General features: G+C 61.5%; 2 protein-coding genes across 5 annotated transcripts; both read right to left on the minus strand.

Annotated features, from left to right (window-relative positions):
• Nucleotides 1-11,820, minus strand: DOK3 (docking protein 3). The gene is made up of 5 exons (XM_037906871.2): nucleotides 11,688-11,820; nucleotides 8,342-8,635; nucleotides 3,137-3,230; nucleotides 2,498-2,670; nucleotides 1-2,307 (listed from the first exon to the last, which is right to left on the minus strand). The coding sequence occupies exons 1-5, from the start codon at nucleotides 11,742-11,744 to the stop codon at nucleotides 1,447-1,449; spliced, it is 1,479 nt and encodes a 492-aa protein (XP_037762799.1). The 5' UTR covers nucleotides 11,745-11,820; the 3' UTR covers nucleotides 1-1,446.
• Nucleotides 11,398-24,967, minus strand: DDX41 (DEAD-box helicase 41). Of its 4 annotated transcripts, none has more exons than XM_037906869.2 (17): nucleotides 24,707-24,967; nucleotides 24,524-24,622; nucleotides 23,677-23,836; nucleotides 23,503-23,577; nucleotides 23,022-23,082; nucleotides 21,318-21,454; nucleotides 20,980-21,052; nucleotides 20,636-20,789; nucleotides 19,181-19,317; nucleotides 18,669-18,831; nucleotides 17,996-18,127; nucleotides 17,737-17,808; nucleotides 17,351-17,447; nucleotides 14,985-15,134; nucleotides 13,705-13,776; nucleotides 13,083-13,193; nucleotides 11,398-12,702 (listed from the first exon to the last, which is right to left on the minus strand). In XM_037906869.2, exons 1-17 carry the CDS (start codon nucleotides 24,728-24,730, stop codon nucleotides 12,566-12,568), a joined length of 1,854 nt encoding a protein of 617 aa, XP_037762797.1. In that variant the 5' UTR covers nucleotides 24,731-24,967; the 3' UTR covers nucleotides 11,398-12,565. The 4 variants fall into 4 exon arrangements, with proteins under 4 accessions (XP_037762797.1, XP_037762796.1, XP_043377172.1 ...); XM_037906868.2 differs by having other exon boundaries at nucleotides 18,669-18,876; nucleotides 24,707-24,888; XM_043521237.1 differs by lacking the exon at nucleotides 14,985-15,134 and having other exon boundaries at nucleotides 24,707-24,860.
• Between the last annotated feature and the right edge of the window lie 931 nt (nucleotides 24,968-25,898).

The raw sequence follows: 25,898 nt of genomic DNA on the forward strand, positions 1-25,898 counted from the left end.
AGGGGAAGCTTTTTTAATGTTTTGTATAAACATGGTGTGTGCCTCAGTTTCCCCTCTGTGTTGCACAAGTATCTCGGTGCTGGGACAAGGGTGTGTGATCCTTGCACAGAGGGCAGGGGTCATGCTGCCTGGGCCCAGACAATGGCCGAAACTCTGTATCCTGGCAGCTGAAGGCCGGGGCCCATCCTCTGCAAGGAGCCAGCCAGAGGCACCCAGGACACCTCCTCTGTGGAACTGGAATAGCTGCCATGGGAGAGGTTAATAAGACTGGGACTGCTCAGCTTGGAAAAGAGACGACTCAGGGGGAGATGAGAGAGGTCTGTAAATCATGGCTAGGGTGGAGAGAGTGACTAGGGAAGTGTTATTTACTTCTCATAACACAAGAACCAGGGGATACCCAAGGAAATTAACAGGCAGCAGGTTTAAAACAAACAAAAGGAAGTGCTTATTCACACAACGCATAGTCAGCCTGGGGAACTCTTTGCCAGAGGATGTTGTGAAGGCCAAAACTATACCAGGGTTGAAAAAAGAACTAGGTAAGTTCCTGGAGGACAGGTCCATCAAAGGCTGTTAGCCAGGATGGGCAGGGACCAAACCCCACACTCCAGGTGTCCCTAACCTCTGACTGCCAGCACCTGGGGCTGGAGTCCAGGGTGCGAATTGCTCACACTCACCCTGTTCTGTTCACTCCCTCGGAAGCGGAAGCAGACAGGACCCGGGGCGGGGCAGGGCGGGCCATTGGGCTGCCCCAGGTGGCCACGCTCCACTGCAGCGTTAGCGCCAGCACCGCCTGCCTGCTCCTAGCCCGCCTGGAGCACCCTGGCTGCCAGCTGCGGGGCAGCGGAGCGATGAGAACAGGGAGCCCCGGCTGCCTCCCCTGACTGCAGCAGCCAGCGTTGCCCCCAGCCACGCTCAGACCTTCCCCTGCCCTTTGAGCACCTCTGGGGAGCCTGTGCCAGGCAGCTGCCATGTGACCCACCCTCCCGGCAGGGTTACCTCTCCCCATCACCCACCGGGCACAGCCCGTTCATGCAACCTAGACCCAGCCACCCCAGCCCTGGCATGCCCTCAGCACACGCTGGCTCCACCCCTCCCTCCCACACCTTCGAAGGGGAAGGCCAGGCCAGGCCTGTGCAGAATCTGTCCCTGTCCCTGCGGAGGGGCCCAGGTGCCAAGGGCAGAGTCAGCCTATGCCAGGCTTGGGAGCAGCCACCATCCCACTGGAATGACTGAGCCTCACCCAGGCACCTGCCTGAGTAACCCAGGAGTCCTGGGCCAGCCTTCTCTCCCGGGGTTCGGGCTCAGGCAGGGCAGGGGAGAGCTGGGGCTGCCCTTGGCTGACCCAGCTGTGTGCTCAGGGCTAGGGTGAATCTGAGCGTAGGGGGAGATGCAGGCTGCGTGCCCCCCTCACCGCCAGCCTGTGCCCACAGCTGCCCAGCAGGGGGGCTAGGCCTTGTCCAGGCTGCTGGAGCTCTTGCCAGGCACCTTGGGGGCTACCTCTTGGCTTAGGAGGGTGACTAGCTTCCTGAAGCCACTGTTAACTGTGGCCTGCGGGAGGGAGCTGACTAGAGCATCTTCCTCCCCCTCCTCCTCCTCCTCGCCCCACTCCTGCCCCTCCTGGTCCAGCAGCCGCCTGTACTGGGCCTCGAGGGAGGGGCTGGGCCCCGTGCTGGGAGCCAGGGGGCTGCTCCAGCGCTTGGACACCATGCAGCTGTTGTCGTAGATGGGGGCCATGTTGGTGCTGCTCCCTTCCGGGGAGCCCCTGGAGCCCAGGAGTGAGGACCCCTCCCCCTCCACGGAGCAGGAGCGGCCCAGGGTGTAGAGGTTCTCGTAGAGATGCTCCGAAACCCGGAGTCCCTGCCCGCAGAACGCCCTGGCCACTCCCTGCTCCACCTTGGCCTCTCCCCAGGGCTCGAGCGGGGGCTGCAGGCCTCTGTGGATGGAGGCATAGACGATGGGGGTCTCAGCTCCTGCCCCTGCACAGCCCCCCAACTCCAGGGTGCAGGGCAGGGCCTGTCCGCTCTCTGGACAAAGCCCCGCAGGGAGGGACGGCCTCCCTGCACCCTCCAGGGCCCAGGGGGGCAGCGCTTCCTCCAGGCTCTGGGAGCTCCGCAGCCTGGGCTCCATTCCCTGCCTGGAGCCCAGAGGCTCCGGCGCTTGGGGGCTGCTCCTGCCCAGGAGGCTGCTGCTCTGGCGGGCGATGGCTGCGGAGACGAGGTTGCACAGCTCAGCGGCCCGGCTGGTGGCCAAGATGAAGATGCCCTCGCCCGAGTCGCAGCGGCGGCCTGCCTCGAAGGAGAACAGGGCCTGCAGGGAGCAGAAAGCAGCGTTACCTGGGGTGCTGGGCCATGGACGCCTGCCCGGAGAGCTCGGGTCTCCCCAAGGGGCCCACGCAGGCTTGGAGCAGGCAGACGGCAGGGCTGGGCCTGCCCCGGTGCTCCTGCGGCCCCTGGCACTGCAAGGGCAGAGGTGGCCCCTGCGGGAGGCAGCCCAGTACCTTGTCGTGGCCGAATTTGCGCAGGAAGGGGTAGGGCCAGGTGAGGAGGGACTGGCGGGACTGGGGGGTCTTCAGCACAAGTCCCTTGGGCAAGGCGGCCAGCAGGTAGTGCCCACTCAGGCCGCACCTGGCGGAGGCATCCGTCTTGTGCACCAGCACCAGGAACTCGTTCACTGCAGGGAAACAAACCCACACACGAGTCACTGCCCGGCCCCAGTGCATCCCACCTTCTGCCCAAGCCACTGCCTGGCCCGACTGCATCCCCCTTCCCGCCTGTCAGAGTCACTGCCTGGCCCCACTGTGTTCCCCTCTGTTCACCAGAGTCACTGCCCGGCCCCACTGCGTTCCCCTTCCTGCCTGCCTGAGTCACTGCCCAGTCCCACTGCATTTCCCCCCTCACTGCCCGGCCCCACTGCATCCCCCCACCAAAGCCACTGCCCGGCCCCAAGCGGCCCCCAGCCACATTTCCAGCCATTCTGCTCTCCCCAAGCACCCCACGCAGGAAGACCCTCCCCCTCCATTCCAAGGCCCCCAATTCCAGCCTCCCTCCAGCCAACTGGGTGGGATCCTCTGGTCCCTGCCCCTCCCCGTCGCCTGGGGTCCCTGTGCCTGACCCACACGGTGCCCGGCTGTACGTACAGTCCTGCCAGGATGAGTAGAGGGTGTTTTCCTCCACGTGGAGATCAGGTCCAGGGGGGTCCCTGGTGCTGCCAGGTGCTGGCTCCTTAGTGCACTGAAAGCAGAGAGCAGAGCAGCTGCAGCCCCCCAGGGCACCTGCCCTTCCCCGCCCATGGACACAGGGGCTGCACCCTCCTGGCACCCAAATATGGGCAACAGGGTGCAGCCAACTCAGATCCCCTGGGGCAGAGGCCATGCCAGCACCCAGGGGAGGGGCCAGGGGCCATGCCAGCACCCAGGGGGAGGGGCAGCATGTGACAAAGTGGGACTGTTCTTAATGTTTCCTCTGAATAATGTGGGGATGCCTCAGTTTCCCCTAGGCAGTTCTTAAGTATCTAGGTGGTGGGGTAAGGGTGTGTGATCATTGCAGAGCCCTAGAGGGCAGGTGTATGCAGGGGTCTGGACACAGAGAATGGCCGACACCCTGTTTCCTGGCCACTGATGGCCTGGGCCCTTCCCCGCCCCGGCAAGGTGAGAACTAAAGGGTTGGAGAACAAAGGACTCAGGTGACCTCCTGGCCCGGGAAAGGGACAAAGCCCAGAGGAGGAGGGGCTGGAGAGAGTTTCAGTTTGGGGCTGGCTGGGACATGGAGTGAAGTGCAGACGCAGTTGTCTGGCTCACTGCCCCCCAAAATGGACCCAGCTGAGGGGTCCTGTTCTCTGCACCTGCAAGCTCTGTTTTAGACCATGTTCCTGTCGTCTAATAAACCTTCCGTTTTACTGGCTGGCTGAGAGTCATATCTGACTGCGGAGCTGGGGTGCAGGACCCTCTGGGTTCCCCAAGACCCCGCCTGGGCAGACTCGCTGGGGGAAGTGCACAGAGGGGCAGAGGAGGCTGAATGCTCCGAGGTCAGACCCAGGAAGGTGGAAGCTGTGTGAGCTTTGTGTCCTGCAGACAGGCTGCTCCCAGAGAGGAGACTTCCCCAGAGTCCTGCCTGGCTTCGCAGGGAGCAGTTCCAGAGCATCACCCAGGGACTCCGTGACAACTGGTGGCAGAGGTGGGATCTACTGCACCCCATGGACGGCACTTCCTGCAGTAAGTGACTGGGGAGCAGTAAAACGAAGGGGGATTGATGGGGACCAGGCGTGCTGAAGATTCAGAGAGAGACGGTTTCAGGGGGTGGTTAACCCCTGGGAATGTGTGACCAGCGAGAAGGACTGTGTAGTAATGGGGTCCCCCTGGGGACTGCGGTGAGGAGTCTCAGGGGCGGAGGAGCCTGCGGCTTGGCCCTGGGAGAGAGAAGGACTTTTGCAGTAACAGGGTTCCCTTGGGGATTGCAGCGAGCAGTCCCAGGGGCGGAGAAGTCTGCAGCTCGACCCTGGCAAGAGGTGGTGACCTCGAGAAGGGCTGGCACCCTAGGGGTTCTCCCTGGAAAACATGGGGAGCTGAGAGCACACAGGCCTGTGAGTCCACAACAACTTGGGAAGAGCGGAGTGATGGCCTGTCACCGTCTCCTTAGGAAGGACATTGTAACCCTGTGCAGAAAGAGAGGGTTGAGCATTGGAAAGTTCACCAAAACAGTTAATCGTGCAGCTGGAGGAGGATGACCGCTCTAAGGAACAGATTTCTGACCCCAAATGGGGCTATAGCAGGATCTGGGAGCAGCTGGAGTGGTAGCCAGGCATCGCCAAGACTCCTGTCCCTGACCAGATGAGGGTCTTCACGATCGGGTTCCCCATCGGGGGATCGGAGACGGACGGGATTGGAGCTGAGTCCGAGAGAGCAAGAGGACTGAGAGAGACAGCGAGAGCCCGAGAAAGAGCTGCAGAAGCAGCAGCAGCATGAACTGGCGGTGGGGGAGCGGAGCGGCCTAGGGGACCTCCCAGGGGTGAGTGGGGATAGACCCCGGGGGGCCAGTTCCGCAGGGAACCTTGAGACTAAACTGCTGCCCCTGGTTAAGGGGAGGGGGGGGGGATGTGGATGCCCACCTCACTGCCTTTGAGCAGGCTGGAGATCTGAACCAGGGGGACCCTGCGGAAAAGCCCCGGTGTCTAGCTCCCTTGCTGGGTCCCAAGGCCATAGACTCCGTCAGCCAGATGGGTGGGGTGGTGGACAGGCTCCCACTCCTGACCCCAACCTATATGTCTCGGTGGAGTCTCCGGGGGTTGGGCTCCTCGGACCCCCAGTGGGAGCGAAAGGGGATGGTCAATGGGGAGACATTCCTGGGACGGCGAGATCCTGGGACGGAGAGAACTGTTGTCAGGCCCTGGCTGGTGCAGCCTCAGATGCTGAGGGGCTGTGTGAGCTGGGTGAGGGTCCCAGGGATGAAGCCCCTCGCTCTGCCTATGGCCCAGATCCCTGTGCAGACCCAGGAGGGGTGGGGCTGGCTGGTCGTTGGGGTGCTCCAGGACACCAGCTGCGAGACCCTGTTATGGGGCAACTGTGTCTCTTTGGGGCAGGATCCAGACCCTGCTCCGGTAACTGCCAAGGGTTTGAATTTGAATCCAGGGAACCAATTGGTGGAGAGGGAAATGGTCAGTGAAAATGCAGATGACCTGGCTGGCAGCAGGGAGGAGCGGCTAGGCTCAGGCTACCTGCCTGCCTGTAACCAGACCCCTGGGGCTCCCCGCCCCCCTGCACACCAGAGAGGGGGCTCAGGCTGGCTCTGATGCAGTGAGGAAAGCAGCGAGCTCGCTGCCTACCCCAACTGGGACAGCAAGGGCAGCGCTGAGCACAGTGGGAGCTGAGACCCCAGCTGAGTGGGGGGAGACACAGGCAGGGCAGGGGATCTGTGGGGAGTGGCAAGGTGCATGGTAAGAAAAGTCTGGATGAGCCTAGGCAGCCTTGTGATCTGATGGCTTTGTCTCGTCAGCAGGGTGGGAAGGTGAGGAGAGTGGAAGATGAGTGTCCCTGGACCTTACCTGTTAGCTGTGTGGAGAATTGTGACAGGGAAGGAAACGTGCCTGTGTCTGTCAGGGGTATTGACTTGCCTATGGAGGGAACTACCCTGATCTCCAAGCAGTTGTCTGTGACCAGCCTTGTGTGCTGGGACCAGGGGAATTAGATCCCAAGCTGTGGGTCTGGGAAAGGAGAAAGTGTGTCCGGCTCTTCTTTGTCGGTGGAGCAGACAGAAGGGGCCTTTCAGCCTGTGATGGTTGAGGGTCGTGCAGTTGTCTCAGAGTTGGTTCTGGATTCAGCTAAAGCCCAGGAAGGGAATGGCCCTAAGTTTGTGTCTGCTCGGGAGAATGGCCCTGTAAATAGGTCGCATCCAGTCAGGGTCTATGTAAAACCCCAGAGCCCAGACAATTCTGGTGCTTGTATTTTGCCTGTTGCTAGTGTGTGGCTGGGAAAGGGTGTCGCAACTCTGTCTAATCAGGGTGAGATCCTAGCCAGGGCACAAGGAGAGCAGAAAGGTGATGTGATTGTGTTACCTACTGAGGGTGTGGAAACTTGTCGCAAGAAGGAAAAGATTCCTGAACTTGTGTGTGGCAAAGGGAAGGCGAATGCTTCTGACCTTTTATCTAGGAAGTCTGTGAGTTTGCCTGAAAGGGGATTGTGTAGGAATCTGCCGGATGGGCCAGAGGTGATTCTGGATGTAAGGGAGACCCAGAAAGAGTCTGTTGTTGCTCAGGAAAGTGTTCCTCTAGAGCAAGCCCTAGGTGAAGAGGGTAAGGGCAGAATTTCTGTGAGGGGTGAATTGTTGCATAGAAAAGCCCTGGGGAAAGGAATCCTCATGGAGTCTTTGCAAGCAGTTCACTGCAACTGAAGGGTGCGAAAGTGATTTAATCAAGAAAGTTTCAGTTCCTAACAGCCAGAAATTTTCTGTTGTGAATGGATCCACTGACTGTCCTGTTGAAGGATCCAGTGTGGATAGCTTTGAGAAGGCCTCAGATGGAGTGAAAGCTGTTAAGAAAGTTAAACAGTCCAATAACCAAGTGGCTGTGTTGGGCCAGCTTGTTGGGGAGAAGACCCGATCCCAGTTTGACCCCCTGGGGTTTTGGGGTAGCCAAAGGGCACGGGCCGCATAAACCTTCCCACATGCGGCCTGCGAGTGCTATCGACCACCCCTGACCTAAGGGAGGGCGTGAAACTGGAAGGGCCTGGTGTAACTCCCCACCAAGGAATGGGAGAGATGCTGGGGCATCCATGGGAACGCTGGTGGCTTCGAACTTCCCCAGGTCACTGGCTAAAGCGACCCTGCTCAGTTCGATCTCGAAGGGGGGGGAGATGAGACGAAGTGGGACTGTTCTTAATGTTTCCTCTGAATAGTGTGGGGATGCCTCAGTTTCCCCTATGCAGTTCTTAAGTATCTAGGTGGTGGGGTAAGGGTGTATGATCATTGCAGAGCCCTAGAGGGCAGGTGTGTGCAGGGGTCTGGACACAGAGAATGGCCGACACCCTGTTTCCTGGCCACTAATGGCCTGGGCCCTTCCTCCCTGCAAGGTGAGAGCTAAAGGGTTGGAGAACAAAGGAATCCGGTGACCTCCTGGCCCAGGAAAGAGACAAAGACCAGAGGAGGAGGGGTTGGGGGGAGTTTCAGTTTGGGGCTGGCTGGGGACATGGAGTGAAGTGCAGACAGGGTTGTCTGGCTCACTGCCCCCAAAATGGACCCAGCTGAGGGGTCCGGTTCTCTGCACCTACAAGCTCTATTTCAGACCATGTTCCTGTGGTCGAATAAACCTTCTGTTTTACTGGCTGGCTGAGAGTCACGTCTGACTGTGGAGTTGGGGGGCAGGACCCTCTGGCTTCCCCAGGACCCTGCCTGAGCGGACTCGCTGTGGGAAAGCGCATGGAGGGGCAGAGGAGGCTGAATGCTCCGAGGTCAGACCCAGGAAGGGGGAAGCCGGGTGAGCTGTGTGTCCTGCAGACAGGCTGCTCCCGGAGAGGAGATTTCCCCAGAGTCCTGCCTGGCTTCTTGGGGAGCCGTTCCAGAGCATCGCCCGGGGACTCCGTGACACAGGGGCCATACCAGCAGCCAGGGGGAGTGGGTGGGGTTGGCAGGGCCATGCCAGCACCCAGGGGGAGGAGGCAGTGCAGGCGAGGCCATGATGGCATCTGGGAGGTCATTGTCAATGGAGCCATGCCAGCGCAGGGGTGTTGCTTTGGTTTATGGCAGCCCCACCCCATCAGACCCCCTCCCCCTGGGTCTCCTGGTGCTGCCCAGGGAGCCTAGGTGGGTCAGCCCCGGTGCTGAGGAGCGGTACCCAGGGCTGGTGGGGACAGTACCTGGAAGGCCAGCTGGCTGAGCTGTGCTATCCACCCGTCCCGCTGCTCGGCTGCCAGCATGTAGCTCTTCTCCATGGTGTTCAGGGAGAAGGCAGCCATGCCCTTGGGGCAGCTGTGGGCGTCCGCGGGCCCCACAGAGACGCAGTCTGCGAGCCGAATGACCCGGCGCTCACACCTCCGCAGGGATGCCTTCTCTGGACCAGAGCCGTCGTTTCGCACTTCGCATGTCTCCAGCCGGGCAATGCCACAGGGGCTGTTGGCAAAGAGCTGGGCCCACACCTTCCTCCAGGACTTCTGGGGGGCAGATAGGGCACGACTCACCCCAGGGGCTCCTGGCACAGCCCTATTTGCCCACAAAGCAATGCAAATGGCCCCTGGTGCCCACGGGAGGTGGCAGAGAACAGGGTGGGGCCGACAGAGATGAGGGGCTGGAGGGGACTGCCAGAGGGCCACAAGTCCAGGCCTCCGCACCGGGGCTGGACTCAATCAACTGGGCCCCCCCGATGGGTTTGTCCAAAATGGTCTTAAAACTCTCCCACGCCGGGAATGCCACATCCTGGCCTGGCCACTTGGCCCAGCGCTGACCTACCCGGAGACTCAGGCAGTTTCTCCTGCTACCTACCCTCAGTCTGAAGCCCATTGCTCCTCACCCTGCCTCAGCAGACAGCACCCTTTAGAAAAGCCCTCCCCAGATTGGTGCCCCTCGGTTGCTTTTCTCTGAACTAAACACGCCCAGTTTTTTAAATCGTTCCTCACAGGGCAGATTTTCTAAACCTTCCACCATGTTTGTTGCTCTGCTCTCTCTGGTCTCTCCAATTTGTCCACATCTTCCCTCGAGTGCGGCTCCCACAACTGGACACCGCTCCAGCCTCACGCGGCCCCGCCGGGTGGGACAGTCACCTCCTGTCTGCTGTTAATACACCCAGAGCGACAGCAGCCTTTTGCACAGCTGCATCACACCGGGGACTCTCAGTCACCTTACGATCCATGCTAGGCCTGTCCCTTTTCAGTTATTACCACCTAGTCCCTTAATCCCCAGCTGGTAGCTGCGCACGTGATTTCTCTGTCCTGAGTGAAGTAATCTGCAGGAGACAGAAGGGTTCGGGGAGGGCCCACTGGGCACGTGCCCTGCTGACATCTGGCGCCTTCCCAGACCCTAGGTGCAGGAGGACGGCCCACTCCCGCAAAGACACCCTGATCTTACTCTGCATGAGGAGCTGATGCTCCTCCGGCAGGTACCTGGAGCCTCAGGGTCATGAGCACCAAGGGGCGGGATGTGAGGGAAGAGGCAATTCCACAGGCTTCCGAGCCTCAGCCTAGTGGCTAGCCAGGACAGCCACCCCCAGCACAGCCAGATTGGCTTCCCCGACCCAGGCAGGGCCATGCAGCGAGCCAGCAATGGGGTGGGATAGGCCCCAAGTCCTGATTCTGGGCTCCCTGCTGTACCCACTAGCCGCCCTCTCCAGAGCTACAACTTGGCCCTGGACCGAGCTGGGCTGCTGGGGCTGTTTTTAGCGCAGAGCTTGATGCAAATTAAGCCATTTTGAGCCATTTGTTTTCTCGATAGCTGCCCCACATCTGCTGCATGAGCCCAGGCCCCGGAGCCAGCAACAGCCACATCCTCCCTGGGGAGGGTCTGCCTCAGCCAGCACCTGGCCTGCCAGAGCACAGCAGGGAAGAGAGAGAGGGAGCACCCCCACCCCCAGGGGTGTGGGACAGAACAGTGTGGCAGCAGCTGGGTCCATGGGCCTGGCCCAGCAGAGACTAAGGGATAAAGGCAGGTGAGCCTGGCTCGCAGCACCCACCAGGCCATAAATACCGGCCCAGCAGGGGAGCAGAGTGCTTTTTTCAAAGTGGGCGGGGGGGAGTGCACTACATATAAAACAAAACAGCAGCGGCCCCCCAGGGAGGAATTTGGTTCCCAGCCAAACTGTGTTTGCTCATTGTAATAGAATGAGCTGTCCCCAAAGCAGCCTTGCTTTTAATCATGCAAACCCTACACTTTTCTGGGGTGGGAAGGGGCTTAGCCCCCCTCCCACGGGTGTCTATACCCATGCAAGCAGTTCCCATGTGCACACAGAGTCCCCCCCGTTCCCAAAGGGGGGACTTTTCCCGCTCTTTGTTCAGCTCAGGCATGTGGGGCACCCTACTGGGCACAGCTGGGGTGGGGGCAGAGAGCACAGCTGAGGGGCCCATCACCAGTTAGCACAGACAGGGGCCCAGCCAAAGCTGCCCAGTCAGGGCCCTGCCTCTGCCGTTACCTTCAAGGCGCTGCATGCTCTCAGAGCCGAAGGGCCAGGCTGGGGCAGTGCAGCGTTCCTGCGACATGCCCCAGCCTGTCCCAAACCTCCCCACAGTGCTCCATGGGGCAGGCGTATTCCTGGGACCTGCCTTCCCAGACAACCAGGGAGCTCGCTGCATATTCCACAGCCCCAGCCCTCCCCCGGGGAGGGGCCAAGGACAAACCCCGCATGGGCCTGGGCAACCAAGCACATGGCAATCCTGCCACACAGCTCAGATTCTGCCTTGCAGAGAGGACTCCCGGCTCCCAAAGCCCGGAACTTGGTCTGGGGGAAGCTGTGCCCACAGTCCCCCCGGTAGCCACTATGCGCCCCCCCCAAGGCCTGCTCTTACTCCGAGTCCCCAGTGCCTCAGCAGGGCCAAGGCACATTGGTGAAGCTGCCCAGGTGGGATCCCTGCAGCCACTCATTGGAGAATGAGACTTCTGGGGACCTGACCTGAAATCTGCCCCTGCTCCTGCGCCCAGCATGACCCACCTGCCCCAGCCTCAGACAGCAGTCAGCACCAAGCCCCCAGGAACCCACGGCAGCAGCCAGCCCTTCCCCAGAGACAGCGCAAAGGGGCAGAGGGCAAGGTGACCCCTTTGTCTCCCGCCAGCTGTATCTCCCATAGTTCCCTGCAGCAATCACAACCCCTAGTTCTGTTGGCATAGAGGCAGGGGCCCCAAGCCTCCCCCCGCAGACAGTGCCCCACTCCCCCCAGCACATAGCAAGGGGGACTCCCTGTTCAAACTCCCCACCCCCCAAAGCTCTGGATTTTGTTTTCAGTCTGTTTATTAACATTTCAGCGAGAGTTACTCTCACGACACAGCTTATAGCTGGGACAGGCGTGGCTGAGGAACACGGGGGGCTGCCTGGGTGAGCCCCCCTACCCCAAAGCCTGGAGTTGGTGCCTTGGGGCCAGCAGGGGTTGAGATCAGACACAGCATGGTCAGTCGTGGGGCGGTGACCAGGGGCCACTCCCGCTTGGCTTTGTTGGGCCTGAAGACCAACCCCCCCTCTCCCTGCACTCCTGTGCCCAGCACTCTCAGCCCCTCCCCCTTTACCTTTCCAAATTTCAAGTGCTGGACATAGAGGATCCCGGCCTTCACAGGGGTCTCCATGGGCCCAGCCGGCCTGGCAGGGCTGCGTGCAGAAGGCAGCGGTGCCGGTAATGGGGAGTGGTGGCCGCTGCAGCGGAGTGAGTGCGCGGGGAGACTTCCTTTCTCACTAACTTCCCCTTTGTGGTGTGTGGGGTGAGGGGCAGGCAGCGCGGGGGAGCAACGTCCCCCAGGGAGACCAGTGGGGCAGAATGAGCATGGCAGAGGCAGCAGCAGCCTGCATGGGGTTGCTGGGTTCAGACAGTCAAGCCTGGAGACGGGGCCCCGCTGCCCAGCTCCTCCGTAGCCAGCGACGACACCGGGCTGGCCCGCAGCCGAGGGTCAGCCATGCCTCAGGGCCCTTCCAGCCCAGAGCAACTTGCGTGCGGTGAGCCACCACCCAGGGGCCAGCACAGCCGCCCCTCAGAACCCCAGGCCGTCGGCAGGTGCCACTGGGCCCAGCCCCGCGTGACGGCTCCTGCTTCTGGCCATGGCTCCCCTGTGCTCAGGGTCTTTGCAGAGCCTGCGAGAGGCTGGGGGCCCGATGCCTGCATGTTGACACTGGCTGACGTAATGGGCCATTGCAGCATAGCGCTGATGCTTCCTCTCCGAGCAGGGAACCACGGGGCCTGGCTGAGCAGCACTGACCACGGCCCACACAACACGGCACCTTACGACATGCCTGAGCCCAGAGGGAAGGGACATGGACCTGCTTGCAGAAGGGCCGGCCCCACATACTCTTGGGAAGAAGCGGGGCCAGCTGCCAAGGCTGCTGGGCTCGGGGAACTCTCCTGCCTGGCCCAGCAAGCACACACCATAGGCAGTAGCGCAGCCAGGGGCCTGGGCTAGAAGTCCATGGAGCTGTGTGCCAGGTAGTCCTTGCGGCCGATGTTGCTGACTTGCTTGGTCTGCATGGCTTCCAGCTTGGGGCAGTCGGTGATGCGGTGGCCCAGGCCCCCACAGAAGGCACAGCCCCTCTCGCCTGCAATGGAGGGAGTGGGGTCAGAGGCAGCTTGCCGGGGGTGGGGTGGGGACAGTGTGCAGACCCTACAGCACAGGGGGAAGCAGCCCCAGCCCAGCACCCTGCAGAGGCAGGGCCAGCCCATCACATGGGGAGCTGAGCCCCAGACCATGGCAGAGCAGGGAACTGACCTCTCGAGACCCAGACTAGCGCTCCAACCAACGGGAGCACCGGGGCCTGGACGTGCCAGCTCTGGCTGCTTTGCCCAAAGAGTGGCCTGCCAGCCAGGCAGTGCAGGGGTCCAGAGTGCCCTGCCCCCCCACGTCTGCACCACCACGCAGGCAGCAGTGCTGTGGCACCCCCCCGCCCCCTAGGGCAGCTGGGAGCCACCGACCCCTCACCTCCAATATCCAGCATGGTCTCGTCCCCACAGTGCAGCACCTGCAGCACCGGGGGCACCTTCTGCTTGGCCTCCAACAGCAGCGCCTTCAAGTCCATGAGCACGGACTCATCTGGGGCAGAGAGGAACATGAGAACCGAGCCTGGCCTGGGGCAGCTCTGCCCCCCCCACAAGGGCCCACTGGATCTGGGCACCACAGCAGAACAGGGGGCAATGCTCTGTTGAGACTGCACGCGCGCGGGGGGGGGGGGGGGGGGAGAATCAGCCAAGCTGGGGACAAAAGGAGTCCGTAAGCGCCAGCAAACCCCACAGGGCAGCACAGCACCCCCAAGCACGGGCATTGGGGCAGCACTGTCTGAGGGACAGCAGCCCGCTCTACTGAGTCACCTGCCCTGCTCCGTGGGCCGCATGGGGCCTGTGCTAGGGAGCGCCCCCTAGGGAGCCCCAGCCCACTCCCTGCAACACGTGGGTGTTCCTTGAGGTTTCCCCTTTAAGTGCTGAGCCCAGCCCAGGGGCAAGCTCCCAGGGGAGGGCAGAGACACTCCTGGCCCAGCTCAGCCCAACTGCTGCAAACCCAAAGGGCACAGCAGCCAGCCACAGCCCAGCTCCCGCGTGCCCCTCACCACAGGCCTTGTTGATGAAGGTGGTGGCGATGCCGGTGTTCCCCGAGCGGCCCGTACGCCCAATTCGGTGAACTATGGGGAGAAACAGAGAGTCAGACCCAGGCCACTGACCGCAGAGAGCCAGGCAGGAATCCAGCTGAGCACCCAGACGGGGGAACTTCCCACCCCAAGGATGCTGCCTTTCCCAAGGAGACCAGCCACTGCAGGGACAGGCCCAAGGACCTGTCCTCCCATCCCTGAACAGAGCAAAGCAATCTGCCTGGTTCACCCTCTGTAAGGCCTTCGTCTGTAGCCATATTGCAAGGCCTAAAGCCTAAGGCCTTTGTCTGCAGCCAGATTAAGAGAGCAGCAGCCATGAGCTAAGAAGCAGGAGTCACATCCTCACTTTCCATCTAAATTACATTAAAGCAATGTCATATCAGGCTGTTAAAAGGGAGATCCTGGCCTAATAGTACCCTCATCACCAGATAAAGAAACAGATCTTAAGATGGTTAAAGAAAACTTAGTTTGATGGCGTCTGCCTGGCAAGAAATCACTTCTCAATAGTTGGGATTGTGAAATCCCCATTTCTTCTTGTTTTATCATTATGGTCCCCACTTCCCTACTGTTTGTCTGTATGATCTCTGTCTGGTTCTTCGATTGTTTCTGCCTGCTACGTAATTAATTTTGCTCTGTGTAAATTAATTTAGGTGGTGGGGTAGGATTGGTTAGAGATTTTTGTTTCAACTTGTTAGAATTGGTTAGTAAAATGATTGGTTAAGGTACAGCTAAGCAGGACTCAAGTTTCACTATATAAACTGGGGTCCAAAAGGATGTTCTTTGGGAACAACTCCAGGACACAGCCCCAAAGATCAGAGCTGCCAGACCTCAACACTGCCAATGACACCGTGCAGAAACAGGAGGCCCCGAGATGGACCTGATCCTGACTGGCCATCAAGAAAAGTTCTTCTGTCTTATTGGGAGTGGCAAGCATTGTATGTGTAGCATGTGCATTGTGTTGGTGATTGTTAATAAATAGAGGTTAAGTAGGATATTACTGTGAGAGGCTCTTTCACTGGTAAAAGACCCTGTAAACCCGCAAAAGATTAAGCCCTGAGCCCACAGGGAAAGGGGTTTGCACAGAGCCCACGGAGGGGTAGAGCCCTGGGCCTTTCACCTGGAGCCCTAGGAACTGCGTAAAGGTGAGTGCCCTAGAACGTGCGAACAACAGAGAATTTTGTGTGGGAAACACCTCTGCCTGGCTCACCTCCCTCCCCCTGTCCTTGGGCCCTCTGCCCTACCGTAGTTCTCGATCTCCTCTGGCATGTCGTAGTTGATGACGTGCTGGATGGCTGGGAAATCCAAGCCCTTGGAGGCTACGTCGGTAGCAACCAGGACGTCCTTCTTCCCGTCCCGGAATGCCTCGATGGCCTTTGTCCGCTCCTCCTGGTCTGGAAGGGCCCGCACAGAGGGTTAGCGCGGGCCCAGCTCTGCCAGCTCAGGGACCCGCCCCTAAACCCACCTCAGACTAGGGGCATGGACAGAGCGATATGCCAAGTACTAGCCAGACCTCTCCCCCATGCGCCAGAGGCAGGGGGCCCTGTGGGTCAGAAACCACTGCAGGGTTCCATGGGGGCCCAAGAGAGCAGCTGGTCCGAGGAAGGCTCACTCATCTCCTCGGTCCTGCCCCTGGTGTGGTGACCTGCCTGGCCGTGGCCCATGGCACATGGAGCTGAGTCCAGAACAGCTCGTCACATTAGGGAGCTGGGGCCAGATTCACAGCAGAGGCCTGGGAAGTGGACTGCCTAGTCCCTTCCCAGCACTGCCCTACAGGCATTCCTCAGAAGCCATCTCAGGGCCCCACAGCCCCTGCTTTCGTTCAAAGCCACTACGTTTCTACCCGTAGGGCTGTGGCAACCGGCTGGGGAATGCGAACAGAGGCTAGGCTAGTGCAGCACTACCTGCTTGAATCTGCTGAGAGCCAGAACTGCTAGCTTTGAGCGGGGATCCCATCCTGCCCTCTCACACTCTGGGCTGCACCATTTCTGCTGCCAGGGGCCTAATGCTTTGCCTTCCTACCCCTGCCCTGCCAGGCCCCGCCTGCATCTGCCTCCTGCTCCCCAGCTCCCCTTGGGACAGTCAGCTGGATTCCACGGCATGCTCCCAGCATGAGACCATGGAGTGAGCTGTCACGGGGGCAGGGTGCCCAAGAAAGCACCAAGGTTGCAGGCTAGCGAGCGGCCCGGCCTGGAGACCAGCGCAGCTGCAAGGCCCAGAGAGCTAGCTATGAGCTCTCCTGTAGCTGGTGCACATGTGGGTAGGGTGAGCTGGGCCCCTGGAGAACACAACTAAACGATGGGCAAGATGGTAAAACGATCCGTGAGAAAGCAGCACCGGGAAAAAGGCTGAGCTCTGACCCCACCCATGCAAGCATCTGACAGGAAGGCATTGCACCGAGAGAAGAGGTTCTCGTTGTCAAGCTGGCGCTGCAGAGTTTCAGAGAAGGGACCATTGGGTCATCTGGTCTGTCCTCCTGCGTCTCACAGGCCAGAGCATTTCACAGACACCCCTCTATGGAGCCCAAGGACGAGTGCTCCGAGGACTGAAATGCTTTAAGACTCAGCTGTGAGCCACAGGCGGAGAAGAGGAGACAGCGAGGTGTCAGCAGCGCCCGAGGCCCCTGCAGCAGCTGGGAAGTGACTTGGTGAGATTTGCCCAGGTGGCAGGCCATGCCCCACGCTGCAGAGGAAGGTGAAGAAGCCCTTGGTTCCCAGCCAATCTGACCTAGAGAGAAATTCCCTCTCGAGCTCAAACCCTGAGCATGTCAGCAAGACCCACCAGTCTGGTCCACCTGGGAGGTGCCCTGTCTCCAGCTGTGGCCGATCCCTGGCACCCCAGAGGAAGGTGAGAAAACCCCAGAGTACATCTAGGCAATTGTGCACCAACAGAAAAATCTCCTGCCTGACCCCCACAGGTGACCAGTTGAAGCCCTGAAACCTGAGACTGGATTAGTCATTATCTTAATGCAGAGGGGCAGGGTTCTGAGCACGCTGAGGGCCATGCATGCAACTCACCCCCTTCATGGGCCATGGGGAGGTAGGGGAACAGGGCAATTCAGAGTCCATGGCCAGAAAGGACCGCAATGACCATACAACCCAACACTCCAGGCATGCAGGCTGGGGGATTTCCCCCAGAAGCTGGATTCAAGCGTAACTTTTTAAGCCATCTAGTCTCACCTTCCAGACTCCAAGCAATGGAGAGTCCATCAGCTCCCCTGCTAAAAGCCCTATGACCCTCACAGCTGGGAAATGACTTCCTCTGACAAGGCCTGATCTAACTTTCTCTGGGGGAGCCTGTGCCAGCCAGGCTGTTGAACACCCCGCTCTGGGGGAGCCTTTGCACGGGGAAGGATCCATCCGCAGGGGTCCAGTCACCAGCATCCTTCTTGGTGACAAGCTGCTTACACCTCCCATCCAAGACTTTTCCAGCCCCTGCACCAGCGCTTCAGGGCCCTGGCTACCAATCCCCTGGGGATGCACCTGACTGGCATCAAACACAGCCAATCTGATTGAGGCTTTCACCCTGTGCTCAGCCTGGGATCCTCAAAGCAGTGCATGCTGGGATGGCTACCCGTGTGACCCGGGGCACAGGAGCAGCTCTCACTGACCTTTCCCTCCGTGTATGGCCACCGCTTCCACGCCCTTGAGCAGCAGGTACTCGTGGATCGCGTCAACGTCAGCCTTCTTCTCCGCAAAGATCAGCACCTGCCAGAGGGCCAGCATCAGCACAGAGACCCCCACGCTCCACAGGACTGACCAGCGCCGTCACAGCGGAACCACTGGCTGGAAGGTTTGCAGCTGAGAGCCTGGGCACAGCATGGAGTGCTGTGGACCCCGAACCACCTTGGCACGATCTCGTTCGTCCCCTACCCTGTGGTGGGGCACAGGGCCAGGAAGAGCTGGCCTGCATCAGGGCTGCATTCCATCACAAGGAGCAGCTACAGTCCCTCCCTCCCCCGACAAGCTGCTGGGGCAGCTGGTGTGCCGTACTCACGGGCGGCGGGGTCTTCTGCAGGCACTCAAGCAGGTAAACCATCTTGGCTTCCTCCTTCACGTACTCCACTTCCTGCGCACAAACACAGGGCTCCAGTCAAAGAGGGGCAGGAGCTGGGAGAATACGCACAGGGCCGGGACTGTCTGGGAGGCACAGATCGCAGGGCCCAGAGCAAACCCCTCTGGCAGACAGTGGATTCTGGCAGGGCCACCGGGACCCAGCCACGCTGGGGTCCAGCACAGGGCATTCGGGAGCTCACCTGTATGACATCCAGGCTGGCAGCTCCAGCTCGCCCCACATTGATGGTGATGGGCTTCACCAGGGCACTCTTGGCAAAGTTCTGGATCTTCTTGGGCATGGTGGCACTGAAGAGAAGGGTCTGCCTCTGGCCCTGGACCGAGAGCCAAGGGCAGGGAGGTTAGCATGGCCATTCAGCCAGTACAACGAATGGGGTGAGCTGATCTCAGCAACAGCCAGTGGGTGCTGGCAGGCACCCCAGACTCCCTACACAGCGGCCCTTGGAGAACAGCTTTGTGCCAGCAGGGCTGGGGCAACACACGGTGCGACCAGAGCCCCAACTGAGGGGCACATGGGACAGCAGGCATGAGACAGGGCAGAAGTACAGTGCCAAGCTGGGAGGCCAGAGCTGTTACCCACAGTGATAAGCTGCAAGAGGCAGGCCGGGGCAGGAGCAGCTGGGACCTGACAAGGAAGCCGTTAGCCCTGCCAGCCAGGACCCTCGCGCTCCACAGCAGCCAGTGAGGCCCGGGCCAGGAGCTGGGCGCAGCGTTCCCCGGGCAGGTGGGGAGTTGTGCTGGCAACATGCACCTCCAGGCTCCTGAGTGGGCCAGGCCAGGGACTGGGAACAAGGGAATTAAACCCTTCAGGGCACCAGCTGCCCTGCACCCACACCTCCCCTACCCACCAGCTACCTTGAAGTAAGAGAAGATGGTGCGGATGTCTCCTTCGAAGCCCATGTCGATCATCCTGTCGGCCTCATCCAGGGCCAGGTAGCGACAGATGTCCAGGCTCACCATCTTCTTCTGCAGCAGGTCCATGAGGCGGCCCGGGGTAGCCACCATCATATGCACACCGCTGCAGGGCAGGGCAGGCAGGCATGAGGGCTCCTGCACAATCTGGCTGTAGGAGAGGAAGGGCCCCGCGATCTGCCCACCTTGCCAGGGACCCAGCACCCCACACCGCATCCCTCAGCCTCATGCTGCTGGCAGGCACCCTGCCCAGCCCCCACCCCAGCCTTCTCACCTTCGCCTAAGACCGATCCCCTGCTGCAGGGTCCCGAGGCTGCAGGCTCAGAACCCTGGCACCCAAGCAGGCCTGAGGAGATGCAGTGCCCAGTGAGACAGGCTGCTGCATACAATCCTCCTGGGGGTGCCCACACAGGGAGGGAAGAGTACAGCCCGCAGGTCTCCGGAGCAGGACTTACTGTTTGATCGTCTCCATCTGCTCCTTGACGGACATGCCGCCGATGCAGAGGGCGCAGCGCAGCAGGGGCAGGCCGTCCTCGTGCAGCAGGTGGCAGTAGTACTCAAGGATGCCGTGGGTCTGCCTGGCCAGCTCCCTCTACAGAGAGAACAGAGTCCATTATCCCCCACTGCGCCCGCCTCTTCTGGCTAACGCCCGATCCAACATCGCCCCGCAAGCCCCTGGCTCAGACCTGCCTCTACAGAGAGAGGAGAGTCCATTATCCCCCACTACGCCCGCCTCTCCTGGCTGACGCTCGATCCAACATCGCCCCGCAAGCCCCTGGCTCAGACCTGCCTCTACAGAGAGAGCAGAGTCCATTATCCCCCACTGCGCCCGCCTCTCCTGGCTGACGCCCGATCCAACATCGCCCCGCAAGCCCCTGGCTCAGACCTGCCTCTACAGAGAGAGCAGAGTCCATTATCCCCCACTGCGCCCGCCTCTCCTGGCTGACGCCCGATCCAACATCGCCCCGCAAGCCCCTGGCTCAGACCTGCCTCTACAGAGAGAGGAGAGTCCATTATCCCCCACTACGCCCGCCTCTCCTGGCTGACGCCGATCCAACAACGCCCGCAAGCCCCTGGCTCAGACCTGCCTCTACAGAGAGAGCAGAGTCCATTATCCCCCACTACGCCCGCCTCTCCTGGCTGACGCCGATCCAACATCACCCCGCAAGCCCCTGGCTCAGACCTGCCTCTACAGAGAGAGGAGAGTCCATTATCCCCCACTGCGCCCGCCTCTCCTGGCTGACGCCCGATCCAACATCGCCCCGCAAGCCCCTGGCTCAGACCTGCCTCTACAGAGAGAGCAGAGTCCATTATCCCCCACTGCGCCCGCCGCTCCTGGCTGACGCCCGATCCAACAACGCCCCGCAAGCCCCTGGCTCAGACCTGCCTCTACAGAGAGAGCAGAGTCCATTATCCCCCACTGCGCCCGCCTCTCCTGGCTGACGCCCGATCCAACAACGCCCCGCAAGCCCCTGGCTCAGACCTGCCTCTACAGAGAGAGCAGAGTCCATTATCCCCCACTACGCCCGCCTCTCCTGGCTGACGCCCGATCCAACATCGCCCCGCAAGCCCCTGGCTCAGACCTGCCTCTACAGAGAGAGGAGAGTCCATTATCCCCCACTACGCCCGCCTCTCCTGGCTGACGCCTGATCCAACATCACTCCGCAAGCCCCTGGCTCAGACCTGCCTCTACAGAGAGAGGAGAGTCCATTATCCCCCACTGCGCCCGCCTCTCCTGGCTGACGCTCGATCCAACATCGCCCCGCAAGCCCCTGGCTCAGACCTGCCTCTACAGAGAGAGCAGAGTCCATTATCCCCCACTGCGCCCGCCTCTCCTGGCTGACGCCCGATCCAACAACGCCCCGCAAGCCCCTGGCTCAGACCTGCCCGCGTGAGCCAAGCACACTTACAGAGGGGCAGATGATGAGCCCATAGGGTCCCTCTCTCTTGGAGAATGGCAGCCGTTTCTCCTGCTCCAGGCAGAACATGATGACGGGGAGCGTGAACACCAGAGTTTTCCCTGAGCCAGTGAATGCGATGCCGATCATATCCCTGCCGGACAGGCTGCAGGAGACACGGGGAACGGGTCAGCGGGAAGAGACTCCAAAGCAGTGAGGAGCCCTGCGCCAGCCCCTGCGCGTTCCCAGCCAGGGCTGTGTCCTGCCAGGGAGGAGGCGGACGGTGTATCACCGGGGCAGGGTGTCCGTCTCACCCTGCTGGCCACGCTCCCAGAGCTGGGGAAGGCAGCACTCACATGGTGGGGATGCCCTGGATCTGGATGGGAGTCGGCTGCTGGATTCCCTTTTTCTTCAGGCCCCTCAGGATAGCTGCGAACAGAATGTGCGGGGAGAGGGGTGTTAGTAGCACAAGAGTGGTCGGACATAGGGCTGTGACCCACCTCCCCTCCATCCAGTTGCCAATAGCATTTGTTTCATCAGTGCCACCTCCTCCCCTCCCCACCCCCCCAGGCCCTGCCTCCAGACCGGCAGCTCGGGGAGGGCCTGGTTGTGATCCCTGAATTGGATCTATGACCTCCAGGTACTACACACCAAGGTGCCTCCCCCCAACAACTCCTCCCTGCCCCCAAGTCACCTGCCGGGAACTTCATTTCCTTGAAGCTCTTGATGGGTGGGGGGATGCCCTCGCCCTCCACCAGGATGTGGTACTTTCTGCGCACCCGGTCGTGCCGTGCCTCCGACATGCCCAGGATGTAATGCGGCGCCTTCCAGCTGCGGAGAGGGCAGGGGTGGAGGTTCATCAAGGAACAGGAAAACCAAACTGACTGAGCTGCACTCACTGACGCACCCAGAGCTCAACACTGCTTTGCTTGGGCAGGCAGCTGGCGGACTGGCCCAGCTGCGTACTCACTGATCCCCCAGACAGAGCCCCAAGCCCCCCACGATTCCAGGCTCCAATGGCACTAATGCAAAAGCTGCGGCCATCCATGAAGAGGGGACAGAGCCCACCCACAGGGCCCACTTCCAGAGCAGAGTAACTGAACTGTCAGCCACCCAGCAGAATGGCCAGGTACCGTCTGGCACTCTGGCTCCCATGTGCGCTGGGGTACAATGGAAGCAACTGCTCCACTCTGCAGCATCAACCCCTAATTCCATGGCCAAGGCTGGAATATCCTTCGCTCCCAGTGAGGCTCAGGGTACAAGTTATTGAGGAGTATTTCCCATGGCCATGTTTCTGTTATACCCCCTGTGGGGCCTATCTAGGCCTCAGGTGCTGCGTTGCTCTCTAGGCTGCCTAGCTCGCCAGCACACGCGTCTGCCTTCCCAATTCCCCAGCTGGAGACCGGGCCCCAGCTCTCACTCCGAGTCCCCAGCCCTGCTGCTCTGACCCATGGAACAGTGCGCACAGCTGAGGATGGCTGCGGAGCAAGGAACAGCTGCAAGCAGGGCCCAACAGACACAAAAACTTGTTTGTGGGCAGAGCCTAGCACAATGGGGCCCTGAGCCACAACCGAGCCCCCTGTGTGTTACCATAATACACACAGTAAACAGTACCACACCATGCTGGGCACCTGGCTACAGCAGAAGGGTGAATCCCAGGGCATCTTGGGAAAATGCCAGCTTTCACAGCCAAAGAACTGTGGAGTCCATGGGAACCCGAATGAACTGACTGGGGCAGGTCAGAACTCTCCGAGCTACGCTTTCAGGCTCTCTGCAGATTCATCAGTCACACTTTAGAGATTCGCTCTGGAATCGCATGGCCTAGCCATTTTGAAATGACAGGTCAGTGTGGAGCACAAGTACGCAGTGAGAGGGAATTCGGAGGCAATTCCGTGGCCATGCATCTTCAGGGCCACAACTAAGGCCCGGGGGGAACCTCTAAAGCTGGCTCCAGCAGAGAAGGCAGGTTCCATGGCGCTGGTACGTGGGGAGATTCGGTTCCGGCTTCCTTCACTGGGGCTCCCCCTAAGGCTCAGCACTTAGCCCAAGGCTAGCAGTCTGCAGGAGCATTTGCTACCACTATGAACCAGAAGGATCCCCCGTGTGCACGGCAGGGCAGTAAGTGACAATACCTAGCTCTTCTATAGCACTGTCAGCCAGGGACCTCACAGCCTGCTACAAAAGAAATCAGTGTCACCACCCGAATTTTACAGATGGAGAAAGTGAGGGACAGAGGAAATGGCTCGTCGAAGCACACAGCTGCCAGTTCCAAAAATAAAACCAAGGCTCCCAATGCCCAGTCGAGGACTCAAGCCACTAGTTCACACCGCCTCGAGTTTCTTTCAGCTTGCACAAAGCCGCTGCAATCCGACAGCCAATATATCCCCATGGAGCGCACCTGGTTTTAATCGGATCGTCATAGGTGATGCCCTTTGCCATCTCCTTCACAGACATCAAAGCTGCACAAAAACAGAGACCGGAGGATCAGTGCCAGCTCTTGAGAGCTAGGCCAAGGTCAGCTGGGCACGTGGCTTTGACTAGAGGTTTAGCAGTGAGGCAGTCAGGACAAAGGACGTTTGGGGGAGCCAGAACAGGAGTGAAGTGGCAGAGAATTGTCCCTCTCTGTGCATGTGGGGCCCCGCTGGGTCAGCAACACCGAACTGCATGACTCGCTCTCTCCAGGGAGAGCAGCAGGAGCTAGGGAGAGGCTGGGACTGTTGAACCCCACACCAGTTGGCTGGGTTTCCATATGAGGACAGCATGAGCACCGTCACCTTTTCCCTCTGTCACTTCGCCAGCAACAGGCAGGGAACGAGAGTGAATGTCACCTCACAGCCAACTCCACTTCCCCCGCAGCCCTCAATCCCAGCACGACCCACCTCGACCCTCTGCCACGCTCTCCAGGATCTTTTCCTCCTCCTTCAGCTGCTTCTCCTTGGCTGACTCCTTGCGCGCTGTGGAGGGTCGAGAAAGGGAGTTATGTGCTGCCCGCAGATTACTCCCTGGCCACAAGCCACCCCTAAGGGACCCCCTCCTCCTCCTGCCGGCCCTACCTTCCGCCTTCTCTTTAAGGTGCTGGTGCTGGTCCAGGAGGCTGATGTTGGACTGGGGCCCCAGAGGAATATCATCTTCATCACCCCGGTGCTCACTGCTACTGTCCCGCTGCTCCTCCTCCAGCACCCCCTTCCTGCGCATCTGCAGCAGCTTCTGCAGCTGCGGGAACACAGAGCAGTCAGAGCACGCAGCAGCCACAAGGGCCCCGCTACAGGAGACGGAGCTCACGGGCCCCGTTGTGCCCTCGCCAGCGAGGAGAGGAACGTCAGTCTTGGGGGGAAGAGACCCCCCCTTTATCCACCCACAGGGCCCCCTGCAATCTGCCCTGGGGGACCATGATGCTGTCCCCATGACAGCCCCAGTGAGCTGCCCAGGGCCACAGGGGCTCTGCTCGGGGAGTGGAATTAAACCTACCAGCCCCACCTCTTGTGGGCAGCCCCCGGGGCCCATGCCCAGAGGCAGAGTGCTCACAAGCCGGGACTGGGGCCAGGAGCACCACGGCAACGGGGGGGGGGGGGGGGGAAGACGACACCAGCCCCTCCCCTCCCGCCCCGCCCCAAGCAGCCCGGGCCCCCCGCCCGCCCCACACCCACACCCACACCGGGCCCCTCCCCCCCCAGCCCGCCCCGCCCCGGCCCACACCCACACCGGCCCCCTCCCCTCCAGCCCGCCCCGCCCCGGCCCCCACCCACACCGGCCCCCTCCCCCCCCACCGGCCCCGGCCCCGGCCCCGGCCCCGGCCCCCTACACCCAGCCCGCCCCGCCCCGCCCCGCACCCACACCGGCCCCCTCCCCCCCCACCGGCCCCGGCCCAGGCCCAGGCCCAGGCCCAGCCCCCGCCGTCACCATCTCCTGCTTCCGCTGCTTGACCGGCACGTAGGGCACGTATCCGTCATCCTCCTCCCCGGACGGGCCCGACCCCTCCGCCGGCTCCTCGCGCGGCCGCTGCGGGGAGACACAAGGTCACGTCACGCCACGAGCCACGGGCGGGGGCCCGGGGGCGGGGGCGCGCGGGGGGGGGGCTCGCACCTTCCGGTCGCTTCCGACCTCCATGGTCCGGTCCCGCGGACTCGCCGGCGAAACGCGCGTAGCCACCGAGCCTCGGCGCTGGGCCTGGGGCGGGCCCTGTCGCTCAGCAACGCCCCGCAGACGTACCACGTGAGGGGCGACGCGCGGGACGGGCTGCGCTGAAGGACAAACTTAGCGAGTCGCTTACGGAGGGGTCCGCGCCGGGCTCGGGGGTGGAGCAGCCCGGCCGCCGCGCGCTGGGCCCCGCCCGCGCCGCAAGCCCCTGGTCTCCGCCCCCCGCTTCCCTCCAGACCCCGCCCCCCGAGCTCCCCCCCCGCGGACCCCGCCCCTCCCCCAGCTTCCCCCCCGACCCTGATCTCTGCCCCCCCCCGATCTCTGCTCCCCAGACCCTGCCCCTCCCCCCAGCTTCCCCCCAGGCCCCGATCTCTGCCCCCCCGACCCTGCCCCCAGCTTCCCCCCCAGACCCTGATCTCTGCCCCCCCCCGATCTCTGCTCCCCAGACCCTGCCCCTCCCCCCAGCTTCCCCCCCAGACCCCGATCTCTGCCCCCCCGACCCTGCCCCCAGCTTCCCCCCCAGACCCTGATCTCTGCCCCCCAGACCCTGATCCCCACCCCCCACCCTGATCTCTGCCCCCTGCCCCCAGCTTCCCCCAGCCCCTGATCTCCACCCCCAGCTTCCCCCGATCTCTGCACCCAACCCCGATCTCTGCCCCCCCGACCCTGCCCCCAGCTTCCCCCCCAGACCCTGATCTCTGCCCCCCAGACCCTGATCCCCACCCCCCACCCTGATCTCTGCCCCCTGCCCCCAGCTTCCCCCAGCCCCTGATCTCCACCCCCAGCTTCCCCCGATCTCTGCACCCAACCCCGATCTCTGCCCCCCCGACCCTGCCCCCAGCTTCCCCCCCAGACCCTGCCCCCAGCTTTCCCCCTCTGACCCTGATCTCTGCCCCCCACCCTGATCTCTGCCCCCTGACCCTAGCTTCCCCCAGCCCCTGATCTCCACCCCCAGCTTCCCCCGATCTCTGCACCCAACCCCGATCTCTGCCCCCCGACCCTGCCCCCAGCTTCCCCCCAGACCCTGATCTCCACCCCTCCACCCTACCCCCAGCTTCCCCCGATCTCTGCACCCAACCCCGATCTCTGCCCCCCGACCCTGCCCCCAGCTTCCCCCCAGACCCTGATCTCCACCCCT

The sequence above is a fragment of the Chelonia mydas genome, chromosome 8 (genome assembly GCF_015237465.2).
Source record: "Chelonia mydas isolate rCheMyd1 chromosome 8, rCheMyd1.pri.v2, whole genome shotgun sequence".
Lineage (NCBI taxonomy): Eukaryota > Metazoa > Chordata > Testudines > Cheloniidae > Chelonia > Chelonia mydas.

Bases quoted from the DNA above. Each gene is read 5' to 3' on its own strand.
- DOK3 (XM_037906871.2), bottom strand. From the start codon at position 11,744: ATGGAGACCCCTGTGAAGGCCGGGATCCTCTATGTCCAGCACTTGAAA. The intron at 3,231-8,341 runs GTACTGTCCCCA...CTCTGCTTTCAG, and splicing joins TCAGCCAGCTGGCCTTCCAG to TGCACTAAGGAGCCAGCACC. The intron at 2,308-2,497 runs GTACTGGGCTGC...TGCTCCCTGCAG, and splicing joins GCAAATTCGGCCACGACAAG to GCCCTGTTCTCCTTCGAGGC.
- DDX41 (XM_037906868.2), bottom strand. From the start codon at position 24,730: ATGGAGGTCGGAAGCGACCGGAAG. The intron at 23,083-23,502 runs GTGGGTCGTGCT...GTTTTTGTGCAG, and splicing joins GAGCGTGGCAGAGGGTCGAG to CTTTGATGTCTGTGAAGGAG. The intron at 18,128-18,668 runs GTAGCTGGTGGG...CTCTCGGTCCAG, and splicing joins CCATCTTCTCTTACTTCAAG to GGCCAGAGGCAGACCCTTCT.